Raw genomic sequence first — 16,565 nt, 5'->3', positions numbered from 1 at the left:
TACCACCTCACAGACAGGGTTCTGCCCTCAGGGATCTGGGCAGCCCAGTCCCAGGAAGGAGAACAACGCATTTCCTCTGAAAGCAGTGTGTTACACCCTCTCCCTTTGGAAATAGGAGATACAGGCTGGGGAGGGGTAGCCTTCCACAGCCTATGGAAAAGCTTTGACGGGCACAGATGGTGCCCTTGTTGCATAAACCAGTCTACACCAGTTCAGGGACCCCTTCTTCCCTGCTCTGGCGGGAAACCGGACAAAGGAAAGGGGAGTGACCACTCCCCTGTCCATCACCAACCCCAGGGATGGTGCCCAGAGCTCCTCCTGTGTGTCCCAGACATCAGCCATCTTGCTTTGCAAGGTGTGGGGGCACTCTGGAGGGCTCTGAGTGGCCAGTGCCAGCAGGTGACATCAGGGACTCCTCCTGATAGGTCCATACCTGATAAGGAAGCCAATCACCCTCTCAGAGCTATTTAGGGTATCTCCTGTGGGTTCTCTCAAGATTCTGCTTGCAAGTTTCCTTCAGGAATCCTCTGCAACAACTTCAGACTCTTCTGACCTCGGATCAACCGCAGCCTGCTCCAAGAAACGCTGTAACTGCAACAAGTGTCTACAAGAGACACTTTTTGTCAGTAACCTCAGCTCCAATCCAGCAATTGCAACAGTTTCCATGATGTGCACGCTTTGGGGACTCCGTCTTCATCCTCTACCAGAAGAACCAAAGAAATCTCCCATGGAGTGACAGTCACTCTCCTGCTCCAAGCAAGCACCTTCCACGACGACGTCCGGTACCCTGGGACTCCTCACACAATGACGAGCATGCTCCTAAGGACACAAAGGGTGGACCTTTATTTTTGGTAACACGGAGTATTGTATTTAGTTGTGTAACTATAAGTGGTATTGCATGGGCTTTGCATGTCTCCTAGTTCAGCCTAAGCTGCTCTGCTATAGCTACCTCTATCAGCCTAAGCTGCTACAACACTACTAGTTCACTAATAAGGGATAAATGGACCTGGTATAAGGTGTAAGTACCCAAGGTACCCACTACAAACCAGGCCAGCCTCCTACAACTGTCCCCCTGCAGCCACACCTTGCAAACCCCTAAGTGTGGCTTTAGATTCTTGCAGGTTGGCAGATCACCACATCAGATAGGTGGGTCTTGCATGTAGTCCAGAATGGGTACGCCTTACATTTTATTTCCACTCTGTTGCACTCTTCACCATCCCCAGAATCACCAACGGAAGACTATCCGTCTGTTTTATGGCATGAAATGCACACCCTTTTGGCCTGAGGGGTTATTGAGACAGTGCCTGCACCAGAAGTAGGTTGTGGTTGTTATTATGCTATTTTCAGTTGCCAAAAAAGGACAGAGGCCTTAGTCCTATTTTAGACCTGCACTCTCTCAACACCTTCCTCCAGAAGAACAAATTCAAAATGCTCACATTGGCTCTGGTCTTGTCTGCTCATGACCCTCGAGACTGGATGGCGGCGTTGGATCTCCAGCATGCCTATTTCCACATTTCTGTCCCATAGGCCCATCTGCACTACCTGTAGTTAGTGGTGGGAAATGAGCATTTTCAATTCAGTGTGCTCCCTTTTGGTCTCACCAGTGACCACCAGGTATTCACAAAAGTGATGGCGGTGGTGGCACTACATCTTCGGAGGTTAGGAGTCACATTCTTCCTTCGCTGCATCAACTGTCTTTTGAAGGCAGGCTTGCCCTAGGCTGCCGTCAACCATCTCCAGACTAAAACTCCGGTCATCTTTGGGGCTCGCTATGATGTCAAAATCAGAGCTGGCTCCTTCTCAGACACTCCCAGTGATCAGAACCATCTTGGACATGGTCTGGTTTCATGCTTTTCCTCAGAAAAGGAGACTTCAGGACAGTCAGGCTATGATACCAATCTTTCAGCCTCAGTTCTGCATCTCAGTGAGGGCGATTTACACTGCTGGGTCTGCTGGGCTCCTGCATCTTGATTCTACAGCACACCAGGTGGCATATGTAGGCTCTGCAAGGGGATCTGGAGTGTCAGTGGGCCCAACATCAAGAGTACTTCTTTGAACACATCCATATTTCAGAGGAGACTGCAAAAGATCTTCAGTGGATATTACATGACCGCAATTGGGTCAGCAGCAGACCCCACTTCTTACCTGACCCAGAGCTAAATTGGTGACCAATGTATCCCTTCTGGTTTGAAGAGGCCACATGGGAGATGTGGAGATCAGACGCCTCTGGTGCATGCAGAGACCAAGCTCCATATAAACCTTCTGGAGCTGAGGGCCACCCAACAAGGGGAGGCTGGAAAAGGTACTAAGGACAACCCCACTGGTATGTGGTACTGCAACACATAGGATGGTTAGGATCACAGACACCTTGCCAGGAAACACTGCGGCTCTGGAAATTACTGGACCACCTACCATGGTCTTTGAATGCCAGGGTGGGTAAGCTCAGCTGCTGACATCTGGCTGATCACTAATTATCAGTTGCATCCGGAGGAGGTGCAAGGTTTCTTCCACAAATGAGGAAGCCTTGGCTTGACCTATTTGCCACCATTGAGAACATACAATGTAAGCAGTTCTGCACGCTGGACTTTCCAAGGCATCTCTCGCTAGGAGACGTGTTCTAAACTAGGGTCAAACTTAGGACTACTGAGTCTGCAGATACCTCTTCTGTACTGGGTTCAGAAACAGATCAGGACCAACTGGGCCCATGTCATTCTAGTGGCCCCAAATTGGGCATGGAGAGTATGGTATCCAGAACTCTTGTGCAAAAGCATCTGTCCTCCAATCAGGCTGCCTCTCCAGGAGGCTATGCTGTCACAGTAGCAGGGCAGGGCAGGGTCCCGCACCTGGGCCTTTGCAATGTCCACCTTCAGGCTTGGAGTTTGAGTGCTGACAGCTGAACATCTTTGGCCTTCCCCTGGAGGTGGTTGATATCATCTTGGCAGCCAGGAATCCCTTGACAAAAACTGCAAATGCCTGTCTTTGGGGTACAGTTGTACCTTGGAGTGGCACACAGCAAAAAGACTCCATCCAGGCAAAGTTATCTGACATTTCGCAGTCCATTTTGCCCCTCCTATGACAATGCTTTGCTCCAGACACAGTTACAGCATATATTTTGGCTCTTTCATCCATTTTGCGCTGGCCAGATCTTTCTTCATTATGTGTTTCCATACGTTTTCCTCCCTCTCCTTTTGTCAAGCCACAGTGGGACCTTACCTTGGTTCTCACTTACTAGATGTGTTCTCCTTTTGAACTGCTTCACAGCTCTCCTTTGAGGCTTCTCACCCTGAAGACTGTGTTCCTTGTTGCCAGAACATCAGTGCAGTAAGCGAGTGAGCTTCAGGCTTTTTGTGTCAATGCGCCACACACCACATTCTTCCCAGGCAAACTTGTTCTTTGGATGTAAGCATTCTTCTTGCTGAAATTTGTGATGCTATTCCACATCAGTTGCACTGTCACCCAGCTGTCACTGGATGCTGTGCCTCACCCCTCTAAGAAGGAGTACAGACTTCATCACTTGGACCCCAAAAGAGCACAGATCTTTTTCATCGATCATACCAGAGAACACCGGGTTAAACATCAGCTCTTTGTACGATTCTCTAGGGTGAAATAAGGCAAGGCCTTGTACAAACAGACTATGGGGGTTATTCTAACTTTGGAGGAGTGTTAATCCGTCCCAAAAGTGACGGTAAAGTGACGGATATACCACCAGCCGTATTACGAGTTCCATAGGATATAATGGACTCGTAATACGGCTGGTGGTAAATCCGTCACTTTTCCGTCACTTTTGGGACGGATTAACACCTCCTCCAAAGTTAGAATAACCCCCTATGTCTTGCTGAATCAAGCTCTGCATCAAGATTTGCTACACACTGGAGGAAAAGCAGCCTGCAGAAAGGTTGCAAGCTTTTTTCCACCAGAGCCAATGCTACTACTACTGTGCTGGCTCGTGGAGTTCCTGGCTTGGATCTGCCAGGCGGCTATGAGGGCATCACTCCAATACATTCACAAAGCACTACTGTCTGGACAGCCAGGTTCAATGAGAGGGGCATTTTGCCTGTTTGATCCTATAGGATGATTTGGTTTAAGTACATTTACAGACCCACCTACAAATAAATACTCTGGTATCTATTCAAAAGGTGACCAATATGCAGTTAGAAGTCTCTATCAGAAGAACAAGTTACTTATATTCTGTAATGCTCTTTCTGGTAAATAATCCATCTAATCTCAGATTCCTCACTTACCCTCCAATCCTCCCCATTCTGGGAACTGGACTCCATACATTAATAAGATTCCACGTTTAGGAATCTGCACACTAGTCATAAGCAATTTGCTAATGGGCTACATGGCATCACCCAGCGGAGCTCAAAGGTACTGCTGAAAAAAATTCTGGATCCATTCTGGGACTTGGAGAATGTTCAAAAGTTTAGGAATCTTTGGTTAGATGGAATCTCTACCAGAAAGAACATGTATCAACAAATCCTGCTGGTGCAGGGCTGGAATATAAGTGGCAGTACATGGTAATGTAAGAGTGTGAAAAAACATTTCAAGGGTACCAGCCTTGTAAAAAAAAGTCCAAGCAAAATAAAAAAGAAATTGAATGTTTAGTCGAATACACCTTTGGTCTTCACAGGGAAGCAGATGTGGGAAGCAGTAACGTAGGACACTTTGTCTTTCTTTCTTTTCCCAGACATTAATAAACATGAAGGTCAGCGTCACAGAATCTAAAGCACGGACAACCATGTGACTTTTATATCATACAGAACAGAACCTTCATAAGGAACAGCTGCTCCAAATGTTGCAGAGGAGCAATCTAAATCATGTGTATAATGCCTGATGCAGGTATTGAAGTGGGCGAGGTAGCTACCCTCCAAATGACTCTTAGCCCAGAGTGCTGCCACCTCCCAGTGGTCCTATCTTGGACGAAAGAGGCAAGTGTTACTTCTGATGAGCCATATGCCATGGAGATACTAAAAGAGTCTGCCTTATTAGGCTAGCTTAGGTTGTGGACCATTCTCAAGGTGACAAAGAAGGAAGTGGCACACTAAGGGTCCTAATCAGATCACAGAAAACCATCACTTTCTGTTCATATCCAGGCACAAAGAGGAACGTGTAACAAATGAAGAGGGGCACTGCACTAAGGACAGCAGAACAATTAATTGGAGAGAGAGGTCAGACATGATCTTGGGATAGAAGGAGGGTTATGGGTGAAGGTCTAGATGTTCAGAAAGGAAACCCAGGTAAAGTTCATAACATAAGACAGCACCAAGCTAACTAGCATGCTTATGGTTACTAGGAATACCACTTTAGATGAAGAAAGTTAATGTCAACTTGTCAAGGAGCTCGAATGTGGATCTCTGTAAAGAGATACATTCCAACAGAAGTACTCAAAAATAGATCTGGGAGTAGAGTTTACCTCTTTCATTGAATTAGTGTTTTCATACCTCTATACCAGAGTTCTTTTTAAACAAAATGGCATTGGGTTGGTCAAACACTTGTATACTTTTGATCTCATTGTGCATCCATAAAAACTATATATTATTGCCTGGCACACTCAAGACCATGCAAAAAACTGAAACAGCATCTGGCTTCTTGCTAGGGCACAGACACAGCTCATTCATCTCACATAGCTTGTCTTTCCACAACAGACCTTGTGTATGGAAAGAGTTTTGTGTCCAGTCAGGAGTCAGAGGCTACTTAGATTTTATTCTTACCCTAATTAAAAAAATCCAAGCAGCATCTGGGTATTTGCTTGGGCACAGAGACTAAATTCTGTGGCCCAGCAAGGAGCCAGACAGTGTTTGCTTTTTTTAGCCAATGGAAAAATCCAAACGGCCTATGGCTACTTCCTGGGACAAAGACAAACAATTCCATCTTTGCTCAATGCAGCTCTCTTCATGAGACACATTAGGAAAGGAAGAGGAGGTTTGTCTGTGCCCCACAAAGGAGCACAATGCCGTCTAGACTTTTTCTTTGCCTAAGAAAAAGTCTTACATTGTCTGGCTCTATCTTGGGGACAGGCTGATATAGCTCCTTTCTCTCACAACGTCTCTCATCTACAGAAAAATATCGAGCAACATGAATTGTGTGAAATAAACCAGAAAGTGAGGATTGGGAGGGGACTAGGAACAATCCTAATCCCCCCCTTCTAACCTCCTCATCCTGGTTCATTTGTTCTGTTGTTAGAGCTGGAGGGATTGTGGGAGGGATTGTAGCAGGAGCTGGCTGCTCCTTCCCACCCTACCTCCCACACTATACACTGCAGAGAAACAGGGTGGGGATAGTTATACCTCTCAGAGCCCCAACCCAGCAGTCAATTCCTGGCAAGAACATGGGAGGGGGGTAGAACACCCCTCCTGGTCTCTCCATAACCATGTAACACCACCACCACCTGTATATCCTATGCATAGATTCAACACATTAGGATTACATTTGTGTAATTTGTATGGTGTGAGAAATACCTGGTGTAATATGTTAAACTGAATTGATTTAAACCTAGCACTCCTAAAACTCCTTGATTGATAACTAAAGACACTGGTCTATTCTCTATCTGTCATTACTAAACAACTACATGTTAGTACAAGCTAAATGGTCTTCACTCTAACTTCACATGTATCACACATTATCATTTGCAAATCTAAATGTCAGTGAATAAAGAAAAACAGATATATTTTCTACTCTCAGAGGAGCTCAGTTTTGCCAGACACAGGCTATGGGAGGGAGTGAAGTCAAACATTATTAGGCCACACACATGACTGAAGGGATGAAAGCCTGGGAACATAGATCCCTTCCAAAAACTATGCTCCACGGCACGCTGAGTGGGTTCCATCCCACCCTTAACATACTTGGTGCAATAGATTGTCGCACTGGCTTTCTAGTTGTTCCCAGGGTGAGCAATGTGGTGAGTACTGAGAGCCTGATATACAGTTTGGCAGACGGGTTACTGCATCACAAAGGGACAGATATCCTGTCTGCCTTATTAAAAGTGCATTATCCGATCCAACTTATGATACGTACATTATACCCTATTGAACTTGTAATAAGGCAGACAGGATAGCAGTCACCTTTGTGACAGAGGAACCCATCAGCAAAACTCTAACTCAGCCCCCAAATGTGATTTTGGTTCATTTACATTATCTCTCTAGGTGCAGCTAACCGCTCTCACTAAAACTGCACATGTTACAAACTGTTCAGAATGGACCAAAATTATTGAGTCAAGTGCTGAAGGTTGAGAAGTTTTGCATCTTTAAAATTCTCACCCACAAACATTCCCCCTCTGCTGGTCCATTTACATATGCCAAAACCCACAGATCTTTGAATCCAGGATAGTGTAATATCAGCAGGTCTGGTGCATATGTCCCTGTTTGCATAAGGCATTGTCACCAGCAGTATTGTGTGGTCTAAAACTGTGGAATGATGAATGGGTTTGTCCCCTTTGCTGAATAGTGCATCTTGGAGAGTTTGCCTGGAAAACATACCTGTATATGTTTTGCACATTACTAAATAGCCTAGACATGCACGGTAATTGTGACCCCTGGTAGAATTTTTCACAATCAAGTGCAATTAGTTCACCTTTGGCTGTTGGGATTCTGCATAAATCATGTCCACTAGAATTAGAGTTCAGGGTCATCTGGGAATGCCCCATTTGTCTCACAGACTTTTTGTGTCCCATCTCTTAAGGTCTGTCTATTGCCTTCTTGGGGTCAGGTCACAGGCGTTACCATTTCATATGGCAAGTCCTGTGCCATTTGTTTACTCCTTTGTTACCGTACGGTGTGTGTGCATGCGTTGATTAATTTAACATTAACCATTTATCAACACAATTAATCCCTCTGTACAGTTCACTGAGATTCCCAGTAGCATAATGTTATAAATTCTCAAAGGTAACATTAATTAAAACTGGATTGTCTGGTAAAGTCAAGATCCATGGTGTATTACCTATCTAATCTGAAAAGGTGGAAAGACAGGCCAGTTAAATGCAGTGAGTGCTGGAGTGGGTCTCAGTCATAAAGAAAAAGGCCTTACCGCCCTGCATTAGTGACCCCTGGTAGCAATTCACAGTTGCAACAACACTATCTAGGAAAGAGGTGGTTCATCCTAGGAAATGGGGAGAAGGCAGCCTTTCATTCTGTAGAGACTGGGACAGAGAATGGCAAACTGAAGATAGAGATAGACCATACAGCATGGTGTTCTTGACAATAAATAACTTAGGCCCTCATAAGCACCTTGGCGGTAAAAACCGCCTACCGCCATGGCTGTATGTGTGTGCGTGAATGGGTGTGTTGTGAGTGTTGAATGCATGTGTGCATGTACCGACATGTGAGTGTGTGTATGTTGTGAAATGTGAATGCATGTCTGCATGTATGTGTGAAAGTATGTGCGGATGTGTGTGTGAAGGGGGCATGAATGTAGGGGTGGGTTGGGGAGGGGGCTGGAGTGGTAGGGAGCGGTAGGGTGGGGAACTGGAGTCGGAGTTGAAGGGGGGGGGGGGGGAGACCCCTATCAGTGACAGGGAAGGAATTCCCTGTCACTGATAGTGCCTACCGCCATGGTATTCGTGGCATTGCTTACCATGGCGGTAGGCGGGGTCATAATCCCGCGGGCGGAACAGTGACGGTATAGTTATCTCCAGCCCAGCGGCAGTTACATTGGTGTGGTACATTGGTGGGTTGGCTTGAGTAAGCAGTACTTATCACCATATTAACACCGACCGCCGGGGTCATAATGACCAACTTATTCATGCCTAATTAGGCAGATGCTTGGCATCCCAAACTTTCTTTCGTTATAGGCAGGAAAAATAGGAATTGCAGTGGAAGAAGGTTCCTCCTATCCCATCCCTCTGGTAAGAGAAGGAATTACAAATTTTAATTCTTTTGGCACATAAAAGGATGCTTCAGAGGCCGGGACACACTTGTGAATTAAGGACTAGTCCAAAGAAGGGAGGATCTTCTCATTCAAATACTTACAATTACTTATAATTATTGGGCTTGTAATGGATCAATGCAATAGTTGAATAAAATATTTGTAATTATTTGTGGGTATTTCTTAGGCATTCATCCTTGGCTAAAGTTTTTTCCCTACTTTAACCCATGAATAAGAGATATGTCAGCTCTCTGTCTTTCTCATACATGAAAGACAATTATGAAAAATATTGAACTTTTAAGGAGTATCTTGGCTGGCTTCTTTTTATGTGCACATTCTTTGAAAAATACTTGAAATTGACGAAAGGGAACAAGGCCAGGAAGTGGAAAGTAGAGACTCTAAATGAAAAATATACCGTATATGGAGGGCCACACATGTTTTACCAGTGTTAATAATATGAGAGATGTTGACCAATAATACAATACCATTAGCTTTATGGGCTACCACCTTGTTACTATTACGTCTGTAATCATTACACTAGATAGGTCTTGTTCCTTGTCATTCGTATACAATAGCATTCAGATCTGATCATCAATTCAGTAATTCAATACAAATCCTAACTGCATAAAATAAAGTAAAAATTTTACCTATGCTTCTGAAACATACCTTGATAGGGTCCCATCGTCCAAAAGTACTTGGATGCTTATAAGAAAGATGCAGCATCTTGTTTGCAAGTTCTAAACTTATTGGGTAACACTTCTCGAAAAGACTAGCACGATTTTCCACCAGATGCTTCAGTTTCTCATACAAGATGTAACGCACAATGTGAGCTTTTCTTGCACCATTGATGGTTATGAATGGTATCTTTAACCTCTGGAGTTCCTCCTAAAAGAAAAAGTACATTTTGTAATACAATATAGTAACAAATTCAGCAGTTAACCTATAAATAATGTTTAAACACCTTACAAGTAAGCGGTCACTGTAGGAGGCTGGACTGGCTTGTAGCGAGTACCAAGGGGTACTTACACCTTGCACCAGGCCCAGGTATCCCTTATTAGTGTATAGGGTGTCCAGCAGCTTAGGCTGATAGATAATGGTAGCTTAGCAGAGCAGCTTAGGCTGAACTAGGAGACAAGTGAAGCTCCTACAGTACCACTAGTGTCACTTGCACAATATCATAAGAAAACACAATACACAGATATACTAAAAATAAAGGTACTTTATTTTTATGACAATATGCCAAAGTATCTCAGAGTGTACCCTCAGTATGAGGATAGCAAATATACACAAGATATATGTACACAATACCAAAAATATGCAGTATAGTCTTAGAAAACAGTGCAAACAATGTATAGTTACAATAGGATGCAATGGGGCCACATAGGGATAGGGGCAACACAAACCATATACTCCAAAAGTGGAATGCGAACCACGAATGGACCCCAAACCTATGTGACCTTGTAGAGGGTCGCTGGGACTATTAGAAAATAGTAAGGGTTAGGAAAATAGCCCACCCCAAGACCCTGAAAAGTGAGTGCAAAGTGCACTAAAGTTCCCCAAAGGACATAGAAGTCGTGAGAGGGGAATTCTGCAGGAAAGACACAAACCAGCAATGCAACAACAATGGATTTCCAGTCGAGGGTACCTGTGGAACAAGGGGACCAAGTCCAAAAGTCACAAGCAAGTCGGAGATGGGCAGATGCCCAGGAAATGCCAGCTGTGGGTGCAAAGAAGCTGCTCCTGGACAGTAGAAGCTGAGGATTCTTCAGGAACGACAAGGGCTAGAGACTTCCCCTTTGGAGGATGGATCCCCCACGCCGTGGAGAGTCGTGCAGAAGTGTTTTTCTGAAGAAAGACCGCCAACAAGCCTTGCTAGCTGCAAATCGTGCTGTTAGGATTTTTGGATGCTGCTGTGGCCCAGGAGGGACCAGGATGTCGCCAATTGCGTCTGGGGACAGAGGGGGCGTCGAGCAAGACAAGGAGCCCTCTCAGAAGCAGGCAGCACCTGCAGAAGTGCTGGAACAGGCACTACGAAAAAGAGTGAAACGGTGCTCACCCGAAGTTGCACAAAGGAGTCCCACGCCGTCGGAGGACAACTTAGAAAGTCGTGCAATGCAGGCTAGAGTGCCGTGGACCCAGGCTTGGCTGTGCACAAAGGATTTCCGCCGGAAGTGCACAGAGGCCGGAGTAGCTGCAAAAGACGCAGTTCCCAGCAATGCAGTCTGGCGTGGGGAGGCAAGGACTTACCTCCACCAAACTTGGACTGAAGAGTCACTGGACTGTGGGAGTCACTTGGACAGAGTTGCTGGATTCAAGGGACCTCGCTCGTCGTGCTGAGAGGAGACCCAGGGGACCGGTGATGCAGTTCTTTGGTGCCTGCGGTTGCAGGGGGAAGATTCCGTCGACCCACTGGAGATTTCTTCGGAGCTTCTAGTGCAGAGAGGAGGCAGACTACCCCCACAGCATGCACCACCAGGAAAACAGTTGAGAAGGCGGCAGGATCAGCGTTACAGAGTTGCAGTAGTCGTCTTCGCTACTTTGTTGCAGTTTTGCAGGCTTCCAGCGCGGTCAGCAGTCGATTCCTTGGCAGAAGGTGAAGAGAGAGATGCAGAGGAACTCTGATGAGCTCTTGCATTCGTTATCTAAGGAATTCCCCAAAGCAGAGACCCTAAATAGCCAGAAAAGAGGGTTTGGCTACTTAGGAGAGAGGATAGGCTAGCAACACCTGAAGGAGCCTATCAGAAGGAGTCTCTGACGTCACCTGCTGGCCCTGGCCACTCAGAGCAGTCCAGTGTGCCAGCAGCACCTCTGTTTCCAAGATGGCAGAGGTCTGGAGCACACTGGAGGAGCTCTGGGCACCTCCCAGGGGAGGTGCAGGTCAGGGGAGTGGTCACTCCCCTTTCCTTTGTCCAGTTTCGCGCCAGAGCAGGGCTGAGGGGTCCCTGAACCGGTGTAGACTGGCTTATGCAGAAATGGGCACCATCTGTGCCCATGAAAGCATTTCCAGAGGCTGGGGGAGGCTACTCCCCCCCTGCCTTAACACCTTTTTCCAAAGGGAGAGGGTGTAACACCCTCTCTCTGAGGAAGTCCTTTGTTCTGCCATCCTGGGCCAAGCCTGGCTGGACCCCAGGAGGGCAGAAACCTGTCTGAGGGGTTGGCAGCAGCAGCAGCTGCAGTGAAACCCCTGAAAAGGCAGTTTGGCAGTACCAGGGTCTGTGCTACAGACCAGTGGGATCATGGGATTGTGCCAACTATGCCAGGATGGCATAGAGGGGGGCAATTCCATGATCATAGACATGTTACATGGCCATATTCGGAGTTACCATTGTGAAGCCACACATAGGTAGTGACCTATGTGTATTGCACGCGTGTAATGGTGTCCCCGCACTCACAAAGTCCGGGGAATTTGCCCTGAACAATGTGGGGGCACCTTGGCTAGTGCCAGGGTGCCCACACACTAAGTAACTTTGCACCTAACCTTTACCAGGTAAAGGTTAGACATATAGGTGACTTATAAGTTACTTAAGTGCAGTGGTAAATGGCTGTGAAATAACGTGGACGTTATTTTACTCAGGCTGCAGTGGCAGGCCTGTGTAAGAATTGTCAGAGCTCCCCATGGATGGCAAAAGAAATGCTGCAGCCCATAGGGATCTACTGGAACCCCAATACCCTGGGTACCTCAGTACCATATACTAGGGAATTATAAGGGTGTTCCAGTATGCCAATGTGAATTGGTAAAATTGGTCACTAGCCTGTTAGTGACAATTTGGAAAGAAATGAGAGAGCATAACCACTGAGGTTCTGGTTAGCAGAGCCTCAGTGAGACAGTTAGGCATCACACAGGGAACACATACATATAGGTCACAAACTTATGAGCACAGGGGTCCTGACTAGCAGGGTCCCAGTGACACATAACAAACATACTGAAACCATAGGGTTTTCACTATGAGCACTGGGCCCTGGCTGTCAGGATCCCAGTGAGACAGTGAAAACACCCTGACATACACTCACAAACAGGCCAAAAGTGGGGGTAACAAGGCTAGAAAGAGGCTACTTTCTCACAGTCACTGCTGGACAGCATCTGCCGTTTAGTATTTGTTGTGGCTAGAGTGGCATTAACGTTTCTAAGGCTGATCTTCTCCCAAAAGCTAAGCAGGTTTAAACATGCTATTTTTGGAGTACCCTTTTAGTGGTGGTTTAATTCCCTTTGCTCTCTGGGCTCATTGGGAGTATGTACAGTTTGATTCAAACAAGATAACCTCTTTTCCATTATCTATGTGATTATTTGACGTTCTTGAGATGGTACAGTAACACAGTTGGTTGGACATCTGCTGTTGTGAGCTTCAGGAAACCTGTTGATCACAAGTCTTGGCCGGCACCACTCAGAAAGTTCTGCTTCTGGAATTGTTTCCATAAGTACTGTTGACATGAGATGGCATCAATAATACTGTTAGGTCTACTGCATTTAAACAGCAAGCAGCTGAAACACACACTACGCTAACAGGATTACACAAGGATCTCCCATCATGATGGACGGTGGGCCACAAACAAGGGTCAAAATCAGGCCCTAAATTTTTATTTTCCATAAACTAAAAACATATAAGTGACTGGAAATAAAGTGCTTTGAAGTAGCTAAAACTGATTGAAGGAGGGCATAATTAAATAAATATTTGGCTTTTCTCACATCTGTGGTTTTGTACAAATTTTGTTTCTCTCCTGACAACTACTGTATGAAGAGATTTTTCAGCTGAAGAAGCAGAATTCTGAAAAAGTAGGAGAAAAACTGAGCGATTACAATGGAAATCTGAGATTACTTTAGGAAGAGACTTTGGGTTTATCTGTGTGACCACTTTGTTCTTACGGAACACTCTATATGGCTCACAGAAACAAAGACTGAATTTTGCAGATCCTGAGCTCATCAGTGAACGTTGCTTTCCATGACACGTGTAGTAGGGAAGTGTGTGAATAACTGCAAATGGAGAATCCAGCTCTCAAGGAGAAAAGGTGTTCTGGTAGGAAGAAAACTATTTTAATTCTATCTAATAAATCCTTAATGGTTGGACTTTGAAATAAAAGAGGGTTGTGAAGGACATTTTCTATAACCAGCAATAATTGACATGTACATTTACAGTTGAGAAATACAGCCCCAACATGACTAAATCTAATGATAAGACAGTGCCACATTTTCTTGACAAATAGGAGCATTGAAGTTCCTTAGTACACACCAAATACAAAATCTCTTGCATTTGAAGGCATCAGCTCTTGTGGGACATTTAACTTCTTTCAGAATGTCCACACACCTTTGGGGAAGGTTCAGTTGCCTATATTGAATGAGTTCAGGAATCAGGCTGGTAGAAAGCATTAGCAACTGAACTTGTGAAGGTGACCCAGTCTGACTGGCAACCTCCAGAGTAGACATTCTAACATGTGAAGACCCATGATGAACCTTCATTGCTGTGGCCACTCTAGTGCTCTCACGACCATCATTGCTCTTGAGTATGACAGTTTGACAATGACAGGAGGTACCAGGGGAATAAGAGGAAAAGCAAAGAGAAATGTCCCCAACTGCAGGAAGCTGGCCTGGTGTGTAGTGGCTACCTATGGTACTTACACCTTATACCAGGTCCAGGTATCTCCTCTTAGTGAAGTGTATGCAGTGTCTAGAAGCCAGGCTCTCCAAAGGTAGCTGTGGATGAGCAGCCAAGGCTTATGTAGGAGACATGCAAAGCGCATGCAATACCACTGTAGTCACACAGCACTTACACACATAAAAGAAAACACTTAATTGTACAAAAATAAAGGTACTTTATTTTTGGCACAAATCACTACAAAATACTAGACATGTTACCCACCTTAGGAGGTAAGTAATACACTAAATATATAAACTAGCAATCAGAAATAGGCATAGAAAAGGTTAGAAAACAGTGCAAACAATAATAACCAATAGTGACCGTAGGGGGAGCACAAACCATATACTAAAAAACAGAATGCGAACAAGATACCCCAACCTAGGTAAGTCAAATGTGTAGAGGGGAGCTGGGAGTACTAGAGAACCACAAAGGTAAGTAACGCAGTACCCCCCAGCAACCAGGAATGCAGGAGTAAAACACTAGATTTTCTCCAAACCACCCAAAAGGAGGAAAAGAAGAAAAAGAAGACACCCAGAGAAGACTGCAAGAAAACCAGCAGTGGATTCCTGAAGAAAGAAGACTTTTGGAGAAAGGGAACTAAGTCCAGAAGGTACAACAGAGTCCAGTGGGGGCAGGAGCAGGGGCCTTCACACTGAAGATGCAGGAGTTGGTCAACAGTGAAGAAGAACAGGTCAGCACTGCAGACCAGAAGCCATAGAAGAGTTCCTGATGGATGTAAAAGGTGTCTCATGCTAGAAGGAAGATTGCAGATGGGTGTCTGTGCAGGAATAACACCAACAAGCCTTGGCACAGGCAAATTCGCGGTTAGAGGAAAAGATGTGCTGCCAGGGACCAGGAAGGCCCAGGAGGACTCAACCCAGGAGAGGGAGTCACAGGGGACCCTCAGCATCGCAGAGTCCACACCCACAGGAGTTCCACAGGACGCGGAAACAGAAGGTGAAAGAAGGAGCCCACGCAGCACTACAAAAGAGGATCTCACGGCGCAGGAGACGATGCTCGAGGCTGGGATTTGCAGGGAGGAGTGCTGGGAACTGGAGCTGTATGTCGCCTGAAGATCCCTTAAAGGAGATGCAAACAAGCCTTGGCAGCTGCAAGAGACACGGTGCACGGGGCTACTGTCCTGTGTGGGACGGCAAAGGCTTACCTGCACCAAAGCTGGACAGCTGGCAGAGAGGACCAAGAGGACTACTCCGGACCACCACCTGTGATGCAGGATCCATGCAGCTCAGCAGGAGAGGGTATCCACCCAGCTGGTCATCGCTTGTTGTAGGTGCCTGCAGTTGCAGGGGAGTGACTCCTTCACTCCAAAGGAGATTCCTTCTTCTTGTGCAGGCTGAAGAGTTGCAGTCTTCTGAGGATGCACGGCGAGGGAACTGGTGCAAAGCTGCCAGGAACTCTGGATACAATGTTGCAGAAGAGTCTTCCTCGTGGATCTGCAGCTTGTCAGTTCCTGGAGGGTCCAGTCGCAGTCCCAGGGGCCAGAAGTCAAAGCAGAGGTTGCAGAGGAGTCCTGCTGGAATCGTGCAAGCTGAATCTGAGGACCCACCTAGAGGAAGACCCTAAATAGCCATGAAAGGGGGACTAGTCACCTAACCAGGTAAGCACCCATCAGGAGGGGGCTCTGACGTCACCTGCCTGGCTTGGCCACTCAGATGCTCCCAGAGTTTCCTGCCCACCTTAGAAACAAGATGGGCATGGTGGTGATGGGCAGGGGAGTGGTCACTCCCCTTTCTATTATCCAGTTGTGCACCAGAGCAGGGACTGGTGGTCCCTGAACCAGTGTGGACTGGTTTATGCAAAAAGGGCACCAAATGGGCCCTTCAAAACAAAACCAAATGGCTTGGGTAGGCTACCCCTCCCAAGCCAGTCACACCTATTTCCAAAGGGAGAGGTTATAACACCCCTCCCCCAAAGGACATCCTTTGTTCTGCCTTCCTGGGCTTGAGCAGATCAAGCAGCAGGAGTGCAGACACCTGTCTGAGGGGTGGCAGCAGCTGGGGCTGCCCAGAAAACCCTGGAAGACTGTGGTAGCAATGCTGGGGGCGCTCTAAGGAT

At 46.2% G+C, this 16,565-nt stretch overlaps 1 protein-coding gene and 1 long non-coding RNA gene across 5 annotated transcripts in view; one reads left to right on the top strand and one right to left on the bottom strand.

Annotated features, from left to right (window-relative positions):
• The window catches only part of AK9 (adenylate kinase 9), an 824,487-nt gene that overhangs the window by 267,932 nt on the left and 539,990 nt on the right, over nucleotides 1-16,565 (bottom strand). For all 4 annotated transcript variants that reach the window (XM_069234515.1, XM_069234516.1, XM_069234517.1 and 1 more), the window contains one exon: nucleotides 9,526-9,744. In XM_069234515.1, the coding sequence (XP_069090616.1) occupies nucleotides 9,526-9,744 (219 nt within the window). The remainder of the gene's footprint in view (nucleotides 1-9,525; nucleotides 9,745-16,565) is intronic.
• The window catches only part of LOC138295903 (uncharacterized), a 419,369-nt gene that overhangs the window by 105,748 nt on the left and 297,056 nt on the right, over nucleotides 1-16,565 (top strand). The gene's annotated exons all lie outside the window — the stretch shown is intronic.

Source organism: Pleurodeles waltl, chromosome 5 (genome assembly GCF_031143425.1).
Source record: "Pleurodeles waltl isolate 20211129_DDA chromosome 5, aPleWal1.hap1.20221129, whole genome shotgun sequence".
Lineage (NCBI taxonomy): Eukaryota > Metazoa > Chordata > Amphibia > Caudata > Salamandridae > Pleurodeles > Pleurodeles waltl.
This window is presented reverse-complemented; position numbering and strand designations above follow the sequence as displayed.